The 16,799-nt window shown below is 33.1% G+C and overlaps 2 protein-coding genes across 3 annotated transcripts; both read right to left on the bottom strand.

Annotated features, from left to right (window-relative positions):
• Positions 1–579: 579 nt before the first annotated feature.
• On the bottom strand, positions 580–2,947 carry LOC123697417 (brachyurin-like). Its single transcript, XM_045643931.1, has 5 exons — positions 2,578–2,947; positions 1,785–2,058; positions 1,503–1,601; positions 1,041–1,234; positions 580–737 (listed from the first exon to the last, which is right to left on the bottom strand). Exons 1-5 carry the CDS (start codon positions 2,776–2,778, stop codon positions 633–635), a joined length of 873 nt encoding a protein of 290 aa, XP_045499887.1. The 5' UTR covers positions 2,779–2,947; the 3' UTR covers positions 580–632.
• A 1,353-nt stretch (positions 2,948–4,300) lies between these two features.
• LOC123697407 (collagenase-like) lies at positions 4,301–10,129 on the bottom strand. 2 transcript variants are annotated; one of them, XM_045643912.1, is made up of 7 exons: positions 9,877–10,129; positions 9,455–9,719; positions 8,514–8,707; positions 5,627–5,900; positions 5,228–5,326; positions 4,779–4,972; positions 4,301–4,405 (listed from the first exon to the last, which is right to left on the bottom strand). In XM_045643912.1, the coding sequence occupies exons 1-7, from the start codon at positions 10,087–10,089 to the stop codon at positions 4,301–4,303; spliced, it is 1,344 nt and encodes a 447-aa protein (XP_045499868.1). In that variant the 5' UTR covers positions 10,090–10,129. The 2 variants fall into 2 exon arrangements, with proteins under 2 accessions (XP_045499868.1, XP_045499869.1); XM_045643913.1 differs by lacking the exons at positions 4,301–4,405; positions 4,779–4,972; positions 5,228–5,326; positions 5,627–5,900 and adding exons at positions 8,084–8,188; positions 9,028–9,126 and having other exon boundaries at positions 9,446–9,719.
• Positions 10,130–16,799: the final 6,670 nt, after the last annotated feature.

Genomic DNA, 16,799 nt, shown 5'->3' with positions numbered 1-16,799 from the left:
ACTGCAAGCGACAACACTTGTTTCTATGAACATCTATGAATCGCTGTGCGTTGCGTCTGCAGGCAGCAGTGTCGCCGCGCTTAGAATAAATTTCATAGATGTTCATAGAAACAAGTGGTGTCGCTTGCAGTTTGCTGTTGCAGTTTGCGGTCTGCGGCCCGTCTCGGACTTGTACCTTTATCAACAGTCGGTATATCTATAAAATAAAAACGAATCACCAATTCACTAAATGTGTTGCTAAGCGTAAAACTGGAGAACGGCTCGACCAATTTGGCTAATTTGTATACTTGTTTTTAAGGAAGAAGGTTCTTATGGAAAGAAAACACGAAAAAGAGACCATAGGACAGAACAAAGTCTGCCAAGGCTGCTAGTTAGTAAACAGTTTATATATTTACTATGGTGTTTAGGTGTAGATATTGATATCTCATTTCATGATTTGAGCGCTATTCCTTGTTCTGCCATAAAAAAGGAACAGTTATCTAGAAAGACATGGGAACTGTAACACTTAGAAAGGTAAAAGTAAACGTCATCAAAAAATCACATGCATATTAAAAAAAGGGTTGGAAGAAAACTATGTTCTTATATCAAACATTTTTATTGACTATAAAATATAGACTTATAATTTTGTCCATTTACAAATTTTCATTGATGAAGTCCATGTAAGATGTGACTCTGACAAAAGCAGCAGGGAATCCGATCTGGCAGCCAAGAGCAATTCCAAATGATGTGACACCGACCTAGAAAATATGTAAATTTAGTTTAAAAATAAAATATTATGTTATTATGAGTACTTAGTTAATACTAGGTACACATAATATAGTAATCTATACTATGTGATACTATGAGAAATTTGGTTTAAGAGATGTCCTCCGACAGCACAGGAGATGGGCAAATGTTTGAAAGCAAAGTCGGGTTAGTGGCATTTATATAGTATGCTAAAATATTTATTTAAAAAAAATGCATTTGCAATTGAAGCTTTCGGGCTTTTGCTTTTCTATCGCGCTTTCGCTTATTTAACATCAAACACTGTATATACGCACCAGAACTGGTCTGTTGTTCCTCTCAACGACGAGTGGGCCACCAGAGTCTCCGCGGCAGGTGCTAGTTCCTCCAAGGCCGCTGGTGCAAATGTTGGAATCACTAAGAACCAGAGGGAACGCAAGCTGGCAGACCGAGTTTGAAATGATGTTGAGGCGCACATGGCTCAAGAATTGGTTGTTAGAGATACCGGTTCCTATAACAAAATAAAGTTAGGGTTTATAATAATTCATGATAAATTATGATAATTTATAACAATAACCAAAATCATACTTTTACATTCGAGTGTCCATGGGGTATTGTTCGTCAAAAAATAGATGTTAGAATACAGAAATTTTGGATAAATACGTGTGAAATAATGCACTTAACAACGTTGTTAAGCTTGCCATGTTTTTTTTTTAACTCAGTTTAATTTCATATTATAGTGGAAAAGGAATCAACTGTACAAAAAACAGTCTATTTACCGTCAGCAGTAATACCGAATCCAGAAGCGATAGCCTGATCACCAGCGAAGCTCTCTTGTAATTCAGCGTTACTTGGGAGGGAGACAGGAGCAATGTTAGCTGGAATAAATAATTTCTCGTTAATTCCCATACCAATCATAGCTTACTTCTTTGTTTTTTGAAAGAAATACATATTTTAAAACTTATCAATCAATTTCAAATTTGAAATAACATATTACTTTAATAACATTAAAAAACAACTTCTATGATAAACAAAATACGTCAATTTTACGAAAAATTTACCTGAGAACTGCACGGCTTGCGGCAAATAAATCACAGCAATGTCGTTGCGGACCAGCAGGGGGAACCAGGAAGGATGCACCTGAACACTGCTCGTTTGGACCCTGGTACCGCCGTGGAACAAGTACACGGAGCCGAGGACAACGGTGAACCTCCAGGCTTGGTTTTGTCCATCGAACCAGCAGTGAGCTGCAGTAAGTACTCTATTGGCTGATATCAGGGAGCCCCCGCAAACTCCATTCCCATTAATACCAATAATGTCGGAGATTAAGCCAGCCTATTGAAAATAACAATATTAGTTTTATTGTTGGACTAGTTTGTTGATTATCATATCATTAAAGCGAAAACACAAAATCAATCGTCGTCACGTACAAGATAAATAATAATACATTACGTTATATAAAAAAATCTGTAGATAAAATATAAGTAACCTACTATCGTATTTATGAATTAAATAATTATTTAAAAGATAAGAAAACAAAAACGCCCAAAATTATGTTTGGGGGCACAAAAATTATAAACTTCTACGAATAATGTATTAAACAATGGTCTAGTACATAGGTAAAAAATATTTTTATTTTGTTTATCACTATGGATTCAAGGCCTATGGGCGGAAAAAAAATGAAACCTCTACACATCTATTATTCTTAACATTTGAATATTGAAGCGTATCTGGTAGAATTTTATAATGAGAAGTTAACGACTTTTTTTGTTTGGGTTATGTAAATCTATAAATAATGAGAACACCTTACAAGTATATAAACTGCCAAAGGGATATAAAAATACTTTAACTTACTTGGTAAGGGTATTGTCCCGGGGCGGCAGGGACGCCACCGACGATTCTAGAAGCTAATGCAGCATCTTCAGCCTTGCGAATTCTCTCCGCCTCGGGGATACCGAACCTCGTCAAGTACCCATATGCAGTGTTTGAGAGAGGGTCTACGTCCGCGTAGGCGACGGATAAAAGACCGACCAATAGAACTGCTAGCACCTGCATATTGCTGTTTGTGTTTAATGAACTAGCTCGTAAATCCCGCTTTTATAGTAATCTAGGACTAACGTAAGAATAATCAATTAAAAAGATTAAACACGATAAACAAAGATAGACCAGCGAAAATAATAGAACGACACAATTATTGTAAGTAAATATACAAAAGATTTGTGCAATTATTGGCTAATTACTTTAGTATTGATTAGATATATATATAGGTGGGTAATCCCTATCGTAGGTTGATTCAGTATAAGATTATGAAATGATAATAGTAATAGTTATATAAAACAAAAACGTAGTTCTAGTTTTCTTTTAGAATCGGAACATTTACATGGTATAATGTTTTACAAAATTAAACGTAAACATGTATTTCTTAGCCATTCATCCTCCTAATGTAGAATTTTAAAAGTTTTGAACTTGTTAGACAGCGTTGGGTTAAAGATGTCATCTATAGATATATAATTGAAAATGAATTGCCAAACGTGTTGATAAATGTAAAACTCGAGAAAGATTCTTAGAGAGGGAAAAAAACGTAAAAGGGGCGATATGGCATAGTTATGCCACAGTATTACAATATTAATATGTGGTTATGTCGTCCAGTAGTGGACTTAGTTACGTCTTCCGGAGTAGCTAGTTCATAATATTATACTTGTGTTCCAATGATGTGGTTGGTATGAGGTGAAAAAAAAAAAAACACACGCTTACATATTTTCGAAGTATTGACGTGTAAATACAATACATACAATACAAATAAATCAATGTATTTATACGTCAAAAAGGATTTCCTATCAGATGCCTAACACACATAGATAATATTGATAAGGATGTAATATATCAGAGGTTAATTTGCGAAAAAAGTCCATGAAGATTGCTCTAATTCCTATTTATATTTAAAAATTAATGCTTTCTGGATTCATAATTTAGATTAGTATTAGAACTTATAATAATTAGTATTAGAAGTTAGAACTATTATTATTTTATTACTATTATTTGAAATCCAATCCATTCAATCAGTTTTCTTCATTTTATTTTTAGAATAATTATCGTCAAAACAATAATATACATTTATCGCTCTATGCAATAAAAATTTAAAAGATTGTCGAAGGACACTCTTATCAAATTGAACCCATATATCATCATTTAAAAATATTTTTTTATGTCTGTTGCACGAATCATAATGCGAATAGAAGCATTAAAGACTAGAGAATTGCAACTATTAAATAAATTACTCGATTTGTAATCCACGTAATTACTAAATCTGTACATCATTTTTTATAATACCAACGTACATGTCAGGCCGAAACTTAAAGAATTCTTAAAGAATTCAAAATTTTCAACGTACCTAGTATGATTTAACTTTCTATTCTATAGTTATATTTATATGGGATACTCTATAATTCAATTCTTAGATTCACGTTTTTCTTGAGAGAGTAAAACTCACGGGTTAGTATTAATTAATACGGCTACAAAATAAAAAAAAAAACGATTTCATTGATTTATTAAGTGTTTTATCTTAAAAACATAACATTTATAGACTTTGGTTGATGAAATTTAAAAATGATGTTACTCTTGAATACACAGCCGGCACACCGCTCGCGCATCCTGCCGTAGATCCGAATGATGTAACTCCAATCTGTAAAAAAAACGTTGATTTGAATAAAGCAATTATATTTCATTAATAATATTTTTATTTATTATTTATTTAATAATTTCAAAAATTTGCTTCTCGGGAAGCTAGTACATCCACTTTTAATGTTTGTTATGATGGTAGACAATCTGATAGAAGATTCCACACTTTAAAGACGTTTATGATCGTGTTCTGTATAAATTTCCAACCAACTTGTAAATATTTTTTCTTCATTTTTGTTGGGTTTGTTACATCAGAACGTTCGACTGGGATAGCCGATTATGATGATTCTTTTTTTTACTCGAAAGCTGGTTCCGGTTCGCCTAGTTCTGACACTTAGAAGGTGATTAAATATTTTGTTAATTAATTATGGACTTACCAAAACTCGTTGACCATTTCTTTCAATGACTAGAGGACCGCCAGAGTCACCACGACAGACGCTGTTACCTCCAATGCTGCTTGTACAAATATGAGTATCTTGGATAACGAAGGGATATCCAATGGAACACAATTGGTTAGTGATCACATTGAGTCGCACGTGATTCAAGGATTGGCTTTGAGTAATACTTCCACCTAATTAAAAAACAAACAAAATACATTCTATTTGATTATCAAGTACAAATGGTTGGTTTTTATCTTCAGACAGTCAATTTACGCTAATTAAGAGATATTATACATCCTGTCTTATCTCGAAACGAAGTGTTGTTATTTTATAGTGTTTTTTTGACATGATTTTGAAAGAAAAGTTGTTTGTAGGTACTTATTACTTTAGTCTTACTTGTAGTAATAATATTACTTATTGATTCTATGCATTAGATGTATGTTTACCATCAGACGTAAGTCCAAAGCCAGAAGCAATAGCAGATGATCCAGCGAATGAGTTCGCACCGTCAGCTGAAGTTGGTAATGCTACAGGGGCGATGTTTGCTGAAATATATAATTAAATTTGGTTAGATGGTCGGTGCTCGTGCTAGAATTTACTTTCTTAATAACGTAGTTACTACATGATGTATGTCTGAAAGCGTGGTTGCATATTAAATAGCCTAAGATAATAATTCACTTTATTAATGGCTAGTGCTTAATAAATCTCAACACCGAGTTAGAAAAATATAGGATTTCTTTGAATATTCGCTCAGTATTTATGCACGGGATTGATTGAATCATATTATTCTTTAGCAATATTACTTTATACATAGTTATTAACTTTGCTTAAAATTACCAACTCACCAGAAAATTGGACTGATTGCGGCAGATACAGAACGGCGACATCATTACGTGCTAATGCAGGGATCCATTGAGGATGCACCAAAATAACACTAGTTTGCAGCCTGGTACCACCACTGAACAAGAATACAGAGCCAAGGACGACCTCGACTCTCCATGCCTGGTTGGTGCCGTCGTTCCAGCAATGCGCAGCTGTCAAAACTCTATTAGCGTTTAAAAGGGTACCACCACATACTCCTCTTGCGTTCAAACCAATGATGTCAGAAATTAGTCCAGCCTGTAACGTCATAAAAATGCTTTGGTCAGGTCGAACTTTTTAATTAGATACCTACGAATATTATGTTCAAAATTTTAGAATTTTTCAGTTAAATATTAATTAAGTTATATGCTGCTTTGGTATTAAGATTATACAACAAAGTTTAGTCTGTCGTCGACTGAATAATGATAGGTTTCGTACAGACCTGGTAAGGATACTGTCCCAGTGCAGCGGGGACGCCTCCCACAATTTTAGAATCGGGGTCATTGAGGATTGCTTCTTCAGCTTTTCGAATCCTCTCGGCCTCTGGGATACCGAATCTAGTTATGTATCCATAGGCAGGATTATCGAAGGGAGTAATTTGTCTCGCAGAAGCGTAAGCAAGAACAGCAACCAACAACGCCACGTGTATATGCATTGTCTCTTTTAGTATAAAACAAGATTTGGTGCAAAATTATTCTTTTATTATTTTAGATAAGATGAGGCTATCAATTATGAAGATTATGATTATGAAATTTTCTAGATACGAACATATTGTGCATTATTATTTATTAATGTTGTACACACTCAAACATATTTAGCTTATTGAATGAATTTTTTTTTTACAAATGTCTATGATTTGATATTCAAAGTTTTGTTTTGTTAAACATAGCCAAAACATTTTTTAACAAAATCATAAAGAGAAAATAATTTTAGAAATTAAATCCTTAATATAAATTATAAAAGGGTAAGGGGCTATCAGTTTTTTTGCTCTATCGTTAACACTTATACTTACTTATTATCTATTGGACACTACACATGTATGCATGCATGGTTACATAAAAGAAATAGGGGAAAGAAAATAAGTTACGCCTTTTTGGGAACGTCGTTTCTAATTAATCCTTCTAATTCAAAATGCTGTGCGCCTGCTGCTTTTTTCGTTAATGCGGGAAGGAATTTTTTCTTCAAAAAATTCATTAAATGTAATTCAGCATATTAGGCTGTTATTGCTATGTTTTATTAGTCAAGTTTTTGAAATTGATATATTTGTAACTTGATTTTCATTAGTACCTATCAAATTTTATTTATTTGCTTTCCGGTAGAAAATATTGAGATAACTTTTGATAAAATATATCTCAATTATACACTTTTAGATTTTTACAAGCAAGTTTTGACGACTCTCGATAATTACTGACATAATTTCGAAAATAATTTCACCAGTGTTTTTTTTTTCAAACTAGTGTTATTTCACCTATTATTGTTGAGCTATTTAAGGTGTGTTTGATTGCGGATACCTAATTAATTATTAATTTGTTTTAATATATTGACGCCTAGAAGACAATCTATGAACTATAACCGGGTAAGCAATTACAATTCAAGCATGTTTTTGGACGTTGCAATAATTTTAACGTGTGTTAATTGCTTGTTTATTATACCATTTAAATATAAATATTATTTACTGTATTCCAGGAATAGTAAGCTAGAGAGTACACTTGTAAATTTAGCCAATTATGATACGAAATACTGACTTAATTTCTATATAAGTGTACCTACCATATCTATGTGTTTTACTTTTGTCATAGAAAAGTTCTACTGGAAAGATACAAACGAATGTGCTCCTAAAGCATTCAAATAGGTAACTAATCTGAGTTAAAAGTAATTACAATTGTGTGTTATTAAAAATTCTGCACTATAATATTATCTATTTAATTTAATAATCTCCTAGAGTTTATTAAATTAAAGGAAAATACTATTTCATAATTCAATAATATAATTTTTACAGATGACTTTAATTAGCATAAGTGGGTAGTAAAATGTCATATTATGAAGGACTTCAGCAGTATTTTGAACAATGTGTGAATAAAAAATATATTTCATCCAGTAGCATCAGATACGCCTGCCTAATTCTTCTTTTGTTTTGTACCCCATTTTCACTAATTAATTATATGTAGGTATTGATTACGAACAGATTAGTTTTCTGTTTCAAGTAAGTAACCAAATTCATAAAGCAAATAATTTAAATATTTAATAAAATAATCAATTTTTAAACGAACGCTAAACATTTATTAGAATTTGGCAAAAAGTATAATATAAGTTTATCGTTATACCTATAGTGGAGCAGGCAAATAAAATTCGTTGTAAAGTGTCTTATAATTTATTATCAGTTAAATAAATTAACAATAAATAAGCATAAACATTCGTATGATTTGATCCATAGATGCAATTTACAAGTTGGAGTTGATGAAGTCCATGAAAGACGTAACTCTGACGAAAGCAGCTGGGAATCCACGTGTGCAGCCCGAAGCTGAACCGAAGGAGGTGATACCGATCTGCAATAAAATATATAGTATAGCAAATTCGTAAAAAAAGAGAAATAAATCGAAAACTGATGTTATAAGAAAAAAAAATTCAAACTGATTCGAATGATAATAAGGGACTGTAATAATTAAAAGTTAAGAATAACCCTTTCAATATCAACGTAAGGGCTAAAGCTAACGATCACAGCCTTTGATCGATGAAATACTTATATTATGTTCGTAAGTTAAAAAAAACGCGGACATTTTGATGAATGCATTGTCCGTGCTGAAAACAACGTTACAAACAAGGCAGTGTGCTTTTCGGATAAGCATTAAAATGTTTCATAAAAACAATTACCAAGATCCTCCTGTTGTTCCTGGTAACAGCGAGAGGGCCACCGGAGTCTCCTCTACAGGTGCTGGTGCCACCGGAGCCGCTGGTGCAAATGTTGGAGTCCTGCAGGATGAAGGGGAAGGAGCGGCGGCACACGCTGTTCGTGATCACGCTCAGTCTCACGCCACTCAAGAATTGGTTGTTGGAGATGTTGACGTCTGAAATACGGATTACATTAAGTTACATTCAAAAATGGAAAAGTAAGTGTAAGGGGGCGTCTATAAATAACGCGGATTTTTTTTTTTTTTTTTGTACCCCCCGCTTAAAACATCTCGCGTAAATTATGGACGCTTCTAATTAAGTGTCATTCTATAAAAGACATTATAAATAAGATTAAGAGACTTTAGAGACTAATTTTTCATAATTTAGATGATAAAAAAATGTATCAACCTCAAGCTTTGTCAAAAATTTAATTGCAAACTATTTTCAAGTATTCAAATAAGATTGAAAAACTTCATAATACCAAAAAGTTACTTACTGTCACCGGTTAATCCATATCCAGAAGCAACAGCGGTTTCTCCCGCGAAGTTCTCATTCAGTTGTGATCCAGAGGGAAGAGCGATTGGGGAAATGACGTCTGTAAACATGATTAAAAGAAGTGTGATTAAAGGATTAAAAAAAATATTTCGAAGTTGTTAAGGTAATTTATGAAAAAATATCTGTTCCTCGCATCCAGTTCATAAAGGTGAACATTCAGTTTTCAGTTTTATAGCTTAAAAATGCATATAAGTATGTCAAAAAAGGTACGGCGGAAACGAGTCTTTGCATTCCGCGCCAATATAGAGTTTTTTTAAGTACTTTATAAAATTTTCATCGTTGATTTAATTATGTAACGTAGATTAAACTAGAATCATTTCATAAGTTTATGTCATGCAAAAAATGGAAAAATAACGTACTTGTAGAACCGACGTTGACTGGAAGACGGATCATGGCAATGTCGTTGCGGATGTTGTTTGGGTTCCATTGGGCGTGCATGACGACATTGTCAGCGAAGATCCTGGTGCCACCATGGAACAAAGTGATGGAGCCAAGGACGACTTCGAATCTCCAAGCGCGGTTTCTACCGTCGAACCAGCAGTGGGCAGCTGTTAGCACTCGGTTAGCGCTGAGGAGGGACCCACCGCACACACCACGTCCAGTTGTACCAGTAATGTCGGAGATCAGACCAGCCTGTAATAGAAAAACTTATTAGCTTAAATGAAAACAAAATGGTATGAGTGTTATGAGAGAGTACGCTGATCTTGGTGGTTCAGTTTGATTCAGTATCCACAAAATTACTGACAAGAAAAAAATAAAAAGTTATTTTCTAAACTTTTTATTCACATACCTGGTAGGGGTATTCTCCCAAGTTAGCAGGGGAACCTCCAGCAATTCTTGAGTTCTTGAGGAATTCCTCTTCAGCTTTACGAATTCTCTCTGCTTCGGGGATACCGAACCTTTCCATGTAGTTGTAAGCTGTGTTCTGCTCTTCAATATCTAATCCTACATATTTCGCTGAAGCGAGAGCAGCTAATGCTGCTAAAACAATGAGGACCTTCATTTTAGTTTTACAGTGTAGCGGCCACAGAGAATTGGCTCGTGCTCAGCACTCGCGCTTTTATATTTATTAATGCATAGATAAAATGGCAATTATCATATTTAATCACTTAAAAGCAGATTAAGGATACGTGAATTAAATACAATTAAATAATATACATTTTTTTGTTTAAATTTGAACAAATTATATCCTTATTTAAAACTATTTTTTGAAGACTTTATCCGTCAAAAAAGCCTTGGCTAATACGAAATATCTCGATTTAGTAAAAAATGTAAGGTAAGTACAAATAAGTATAAGTGTTTTTTATTAAACACTTTTAATTTCCCTTTTTTATGACTCAAGAATGTATCTTACAATGTTGGAGTCTGTGAAAGTATAACAACTAGAGCATTTATAATATCCCTCTGCATAACAAATTTTCTGTACCATTACATGGAAATCAGGGTTTGGAATGTTTTTTTATGATTAAAATTAGATAGAGCGCATTGCGGTGTTCTTTATGATTGTTACCAAGCGTTGGTAAATCTTTCAATAGCATATAATATACAAATAATAATTAAAGTAGCACTTTCTCGTGCGCATAAATAATAATTGCTGCAAAATTCTAAAGTAGTCAAGAGCTTTTATCCCGTCACTCGTTACCCAACGATTTTATAAATCCGTGCGACAATTATCTCGCTTATTAAATTTACGCCGTTATGACTAATTTACTGAATGAAAATTTTTCAATCCATTCCTAAAGGTAGACTCTCACTTTACATCCAAAAGGCTTTATCCAAATGGTCGGCTATGTAAATATACTGTCATTCATCATTTCAGTTATTAAGTTCTACAATGCTGAGACTGCAACTTTGCCGACCGACATCTATATTTCCAGAAAATTATTGCATGTTTAATTGTATAATTAGTTTCGATATATTGATTCATATTTTAAAAAGATTATTCAATATATCCATTATCTACACGAATTAATTAATTCTACATGAGATTTGTAGATTAGGATCCTTTTATTATTTAGCGTTTTAATTAATTGGTTTCGTCGAATTACGAAGCTTCATCATTAGCAGCCTATTCTTGATGGAATGCTAAGTGTAATTGGCGTTGGTATTGGGCGATAACCCGTACGTGACTTTCCAATACGTCATTAATTAGTGCTTAGTTCTCTTTATGAACCTCCCCTAGCTACCTCCATATAGGTATGTGTAGATTATTATTTTTCATTGGATGTGCCCTTATAAATTAAAGTCGTTGGAGAGATTGACGACTGAAAGTAATGAGTGATGATTGCTTGTTCTAAGTTAGCGTCGCGTTTGTCGAGTTTTATCACTTGCAGTTTTACTGAGATTTTTAATTTAGGGAATGAGGGCATATGATGAAGATATAGCTCCTACTTTGAGAATCTTATTGACGACGTTGGGTCTAAACTGATCATTAAATTAATAGTGTGCTATTTTTAAATTAGGCTAAGTAATCAATATTGTCATCGACAGATTTTATTTAGCGTGACAAGTACTTATTAAAAGATTAAAAATAACTGAAAATCACCGATAAAATTGGTGTCGTTTTGGACGTTAGGTAGCATTATAGAATTCTGCTGAATTTAAAAGAGGATTAAATTCTCATTTACTGATAATACAATTCATTTTTATCTTAATCCGACATTGTGATTACCAAATTACATATCGCTTTATACCTATAACCATATTAAATGTATGAAGTGTCTTTAATCCGTCTGTTAATCTATTGTCTTAGTGACGACTACTATAAATTCAGAAAAGCAATAGATAGTCGTTTTTTGTAAAATCCTTACTGAAAGAAATTTGGTAAGAGCAAAATAAATTTAAAAGTTACGAAAACTTAATGAATGTTTTAAAATATGTACTTATAATGCTGTAAATCGTTATAATAATAAAGCTATTAAAATGTTACAGCTTCAGAAAACGTATTTTTTCAAACAAAAGACATGCACATACCGACACTTGTCTTTCCCCGTAATCGTTTTCAATCTGCGATCATAGTCTGTTCGTGTATCCGAACATGATTCGAACAGTGGTGGCTCTCGAGCCTTAACACGCTGCAATCGAAGGATCTCAAGTTGCTATCAAACATCGAACAACCCAGTTACAAGTATCGGAATTCTGGGCAAATTCAAGCGTGCCCATAATGTGAACTAACGGCTCCGTCTACTGGAGACCGAATTCGATTAATGTTTGAAACCTCTCCGCCGTGCTACGAGTGACGTCTAATCGAATTACAATGCACGTTTTGCGCTACTGAAAAACTTGCGTCTTTAATGCTTTTATAAAATCAATTCATTTTGTATGCTGCTGTTTTCTCAGCCTGATGTGAATGGAGCCATACATACCTATTAAGACCAGTTAAGAGTATTTAAGTATTTGTACAAGTAAATATTTTTTGCATGTTAGTAAAAAGTCTTTAATAAATTCAAAGTATTAATTGGGAGAAGATATATTTTAACAAAAAAAATAAATAAATAAATGTGTTCGCTACAGCTATTCATATACAATCTTCATATTTTACGGAAGTCGTTTCTAGTGTTGAATGAAATTAGGGGAAGTGGGCCCAAAGGGGGCACCTTACCGGAAAATTAAAAAAAATGAAGTTTGAAAAGAAGTTAAACCATTTATTTTTTTGCAAAAAGTTCCATTACTAAATACTTTTGAATGCTAAGAGGTTAAATTTGTCAAAAGTTAAAGTATATAATAATTATTAACAGATTACTAAAAGCCTACGATTGCCTGCTTTGCCCGAAGGGGTGGCCTAAAGCGGGCTTTCGTTTAGGGCAAAACGGGCAGTAGTTGGGTAAAGCGGGCAGGCCTGGATTTAAACAGCAGATTTCAAAATATACAGCCACAAATAATATATATATAATAAATAGAGTAAAAGACAAAAATATTTTATAAGTTTATGTATTTCAAACAGTCACACAATTATTTTTAAATTTATATATGAAACAAAGGAACTTAAAAAAATAAAAGTCTCATATAGTCTCATTACAAAATTAAAAATAAATTTATAATTGTCATTAATGATGAAACAAATTATAAAGGTCGGCATAACATGTGAACGACAAGTATTTAAACAAAATAATTCCTAAAATAATGTACCTAATAGGTAAGTAGGTATACAAGTTCCATAAATTCTTGTTTAGACAGCCCGTAAAATAAAGAGTCCACGTATTCCAAAAGCTCCATATCTTGTTCCGTAGAAAAGACAGTAGTTAACCTACCAAGCTCATTACACGAACGATTTAAGATGTCTTTGCAATGTCGTTCTTGGAATCCCATATTTAGTTGCTACTTTTTTGACAGGTTTTCCTAACTCTTGCACTTCTCGCATTGCTTGCTGCATAGTTGAGCGTTGCCATGAGGCTTGTGAAGTTTTACGCTTATATTTACTAACCATATAAAAGGAAAAAGCAAATTAAGAAAAGAATGTATGTGTGTGTAATGAATGAAAGAAAGAATGTAAGTGAATTTTAGCGGACGGGGCAAAGCGGGCGCGTGCCCGCTTTACCCTGCCCGCTTTGCCTTTTTCGACATATGAAAGGTTCAGACGAAATTCTAACATCAAAATTTTTAGACACGTGGATTTTTATGCAACTAAAATACGGCCAGATAGCCACTTAATAACTTACAAAATTTGGTGAAAGGATTGTAAACACCAAAATAAAAAGAACACATATTACATACCTTGCAATATTTTTCAAAAATCATCGAAAAACATTTATTTGTTGCAGCTTGTAAATGCGTGCTCGCAAGCGAATCGAACGACTGCCGCGAGGTGGGCTAGGGGTTTGGGGATCGTGCTCACGCGTCGCGCGCGCGCCATTATTTAAAATTCCGATACTATACTGAGTGCCCGCTTTAGGCTCTGTGCCCACTTTAGGCCTCCTTCCCCTAATGTTCACACACATACAATATAGAAAAATTTAATAACATTTAAAATTTCATTACATTAACTGTCCTTAGACCTAAATATCTGTATAAATCTTCTTTATTTAATTTGTTGCTAGTGTAAATAATTACCTAATTCAAATAAATCTGATTTAAAGTATATTTCTTTTTTTTGTTACTGGTGACTAAAAATATGTAGTAATATTGTGTACTATATAAAGTAAGTATTGATGTAATCCGCAAACCCTCTTTGGATGATTTTTATTTCTCATATTTTAACAGACGTCTTAACAACGCTCTGAATATTAACTGACGTTTCTGACAATATTTGCTTCTGGCTGTTTACTGTATTGTTTGGAGGGTTGCATCTCCCGACACGCTTTGCGAATTCTGTTTTCGATTCGCGCAAGGGACTGTCACTCAAACGGATATTCCATTCTCCATGCAATTTGCCCTTTTAACCATGATCTCACCAATATACGATGTTTAATGTGAACTCTGCGGGAATTTAGTTGTATGAAATCCCAGAGAGGTCTAAGTAAATTGGCGTTTTCAGTTTCGACTAGACGCCAAACTCCAACTTTTGCGTTCAGCTGACGTATTCTAATTTAATTTTCAGTTCATAACTTAAGGTAAAATAAATTACGTTGCATCTCTTGATAATATCGGTCGATGGGTAATTAATGCTTGAATTATAATAATTGGAGATAAAGCGATTAGCTGTCGATAGCGGAGAACGGATGTTGAATAAGTACTTGTATTTAATGTGTATTATAAGAGGTTATATTTTAAAATGTACAAAGTTATAAATTGAGAAATTTTAACGGTATTAACGTGTTAAAAAGGGTGTCCATTAGGCACGTTAAATTCTCTCACCTCATCCATTACGGCCCCGTGAGACTGAGAGAGGCTGCACTTTGTACCAAAAGAGTTAATAGCATGTTCGTTCTTGTTAACGAATTTATATGTAATAAAATAAATGTGTTTTTACGTTTAAATATTGTCGTTGTTTGAATAAAAAAATACATTTAAGGTTGAAATCTATGATAGTGTGAAAAGTAATATAATGAGAGGATGTGTTTAACACAGGTGTGAGTGATGTGCCTGAAGTCAGAACATAACATAATAATATAAAAACTTAAGGTTACTTTTAGTTTAGTAGAGTCTAAATTATAGAAAAGTCAGTATGAAATAACTACATAATATATACGAATATAGCTCACTAAATATATATTTTGACTTTGAAATACAATAACACTTAATAGAAATCTTTTTTTAGAGAAGTATCGCTGACTGATAAAACTCATATGAGTTCATCGTTTCATTGATTACAAAATACCGCAATATCTCACAAAAGTTCGTACATAGCAAGCAATGTACAGTAAAGTTTAATGTATAGACGTAAGTATTTGATCGGTGTAGATCCCGTGCGTGCTGATGTTGTAGTTTCAAAGATTATCGTTCGATGCCTCGGCTTACTCATGGTTTACACTTTACATCGTAGATTTACAACAAATTAGATTCAGCGACAGCGCCTGTTTCAAGGCAAAAATAATAATATTAACTCAAGAGTTGTGTACCTACAGTGACTTTGTTGTTTGTAGATAGGTATATACACCTATGATAACACAGGACACATGAATACCATTTAAATGTATTGTATGTATTAAATTAAAAAATAACTGAAAGATTAAAACTTTAAAAGATGGAATTGGTCTACCAAAGCAAAATTAACCACTACAAGCTAAAATGTAGAGTCATATTATTAGATATAAAGTTACATTTCAGTATCTACTGTTTATTTATTGTATGTAGTGATATTATAGTCTACATTTGAAAATATCACCATCGTAGTTAATTAACGTATTTAAATTTCAGTTCGCGAAATAAAGTCACTCCAACAAATTTAAATTAAATTAAAAAACTTTAGCTACCTACAACCGAGAGCTTATTTTCTCATTAAAATAATTCTCCCGTGAAACAAGGCGATTGAAAAATAATTATAATTAAATGTGGAGTGCGGCGAGTCGGCGGGGACGTTAACACCATCGGACTAAATAACGTTAGAGCACCCTTGTTACTGCAATTACGAGTCGCTGGCTATGTCCAGCCGCTTGCTGTAAGAGCTGCATGTATTAAAATATCATAAATATGCGATTTTAGTGCTTTAACGATTATAATGACGAATATATTATATCAGGAATCTATACGTGTTAGAACTATGATTCTACGCTGTCTATTGTTAAGTCTAAATAAATGATGCCTGCCTATTGTCATCAATTCCTATAGTAAGCAAATAGTTCGCGAACAATTGATGTTTGTAGACAGAGCTTGTTCTCGCCCTTGTTCCCAATATATTTCCTAATTGCCGTTTGCTATAGAAATAATATAGAACGGCTTTTTATATCCATAAAATTAGGTAAATCTCTTAGGCTAGGTTTAAGCTTTTCACATGAATTTAGTGGCATCACGCGACAGTTTAAAACATCAATCAGGACCGCTCTTCGACGCTGTGGATCGCGTCTGGTTGCTTTTTACATACATGAAAATGTTAATTAATTTATAAAACATTTTTCAATAAAACGTTTCCGTAATCTGGTATTTTTATTATGAGGAAATATTTTTATTGGAGAGTGTTTATTTGTGTAAACTAACCAATAATAATAATATACAATAAGAATATTACTCCGTAAATATAACAGCAAAGTTGGATGTAGTAAATAAAATAATAAATAAGGCTAACGCGGAAGCATAAATTTTAAATAATAAATCTAATAGGTATTTTATAACTCGCTA

The sequence above is a fragment of the Colias croceus genome, chromosome 14 (genome assembly GCF_905220415.1).
Source record: "Colias croceus chromosome 14, ilColCroc2.1".
NCBI lineage: Eukaryota > Metazoa > Arthropoda > Insecta > Lepidoptera > Pieridae > Colias > Colias croceus.
This window is presented reverse-complemented; position numbering and strand designations above follow the sequence as displayed.

Bases quoted from the DNA above. Each gene is read 5' to 3' on its own strand.
- LOC123697417 (XM_045643931.1), bottom strand. From the start codon at position 2,778: ATGCAGGTGCTAGCAGTTCTATTGGTCGGTCTTTTATCCGTCGCCTAC. The intron at 2,059-2,577 runs GTAAGTTAAAGT...TATTTTCAATAG, and splicing joins CGGGACAATACCCTTACCAA to GCTGGCTTAATCTCCGACAT. The intron at 738-1,040 runs GTGCGTATATAC...CATATTTTCTAG, and splicing joins GGAACAACAGACCAGTTCTG to GTCGGTGTCACATCATTTGG.
- LOC123697407 (XM_045643912.1), bottom strand. From the start codon at position 10,089: ATGAAGGTCCTCATTGTTTTAGCAGCATTAGCTGCTCTCGCTTCAGCG. The intron at 5,901-8,513 runs GTAATTGTTTTT...ATGACGTTACAG, and splicing joins GGAACAACAGGAGGATCTTG to GCTGGACTAATTTCTGACAT. The intron at 5,327-5,626 runs GTGAGTTGGTAA...TATATATTTCAG, and splicing joins GCAATCAGTCCAATTTTCTG to CAAACATCGCCCCTGTAGCA.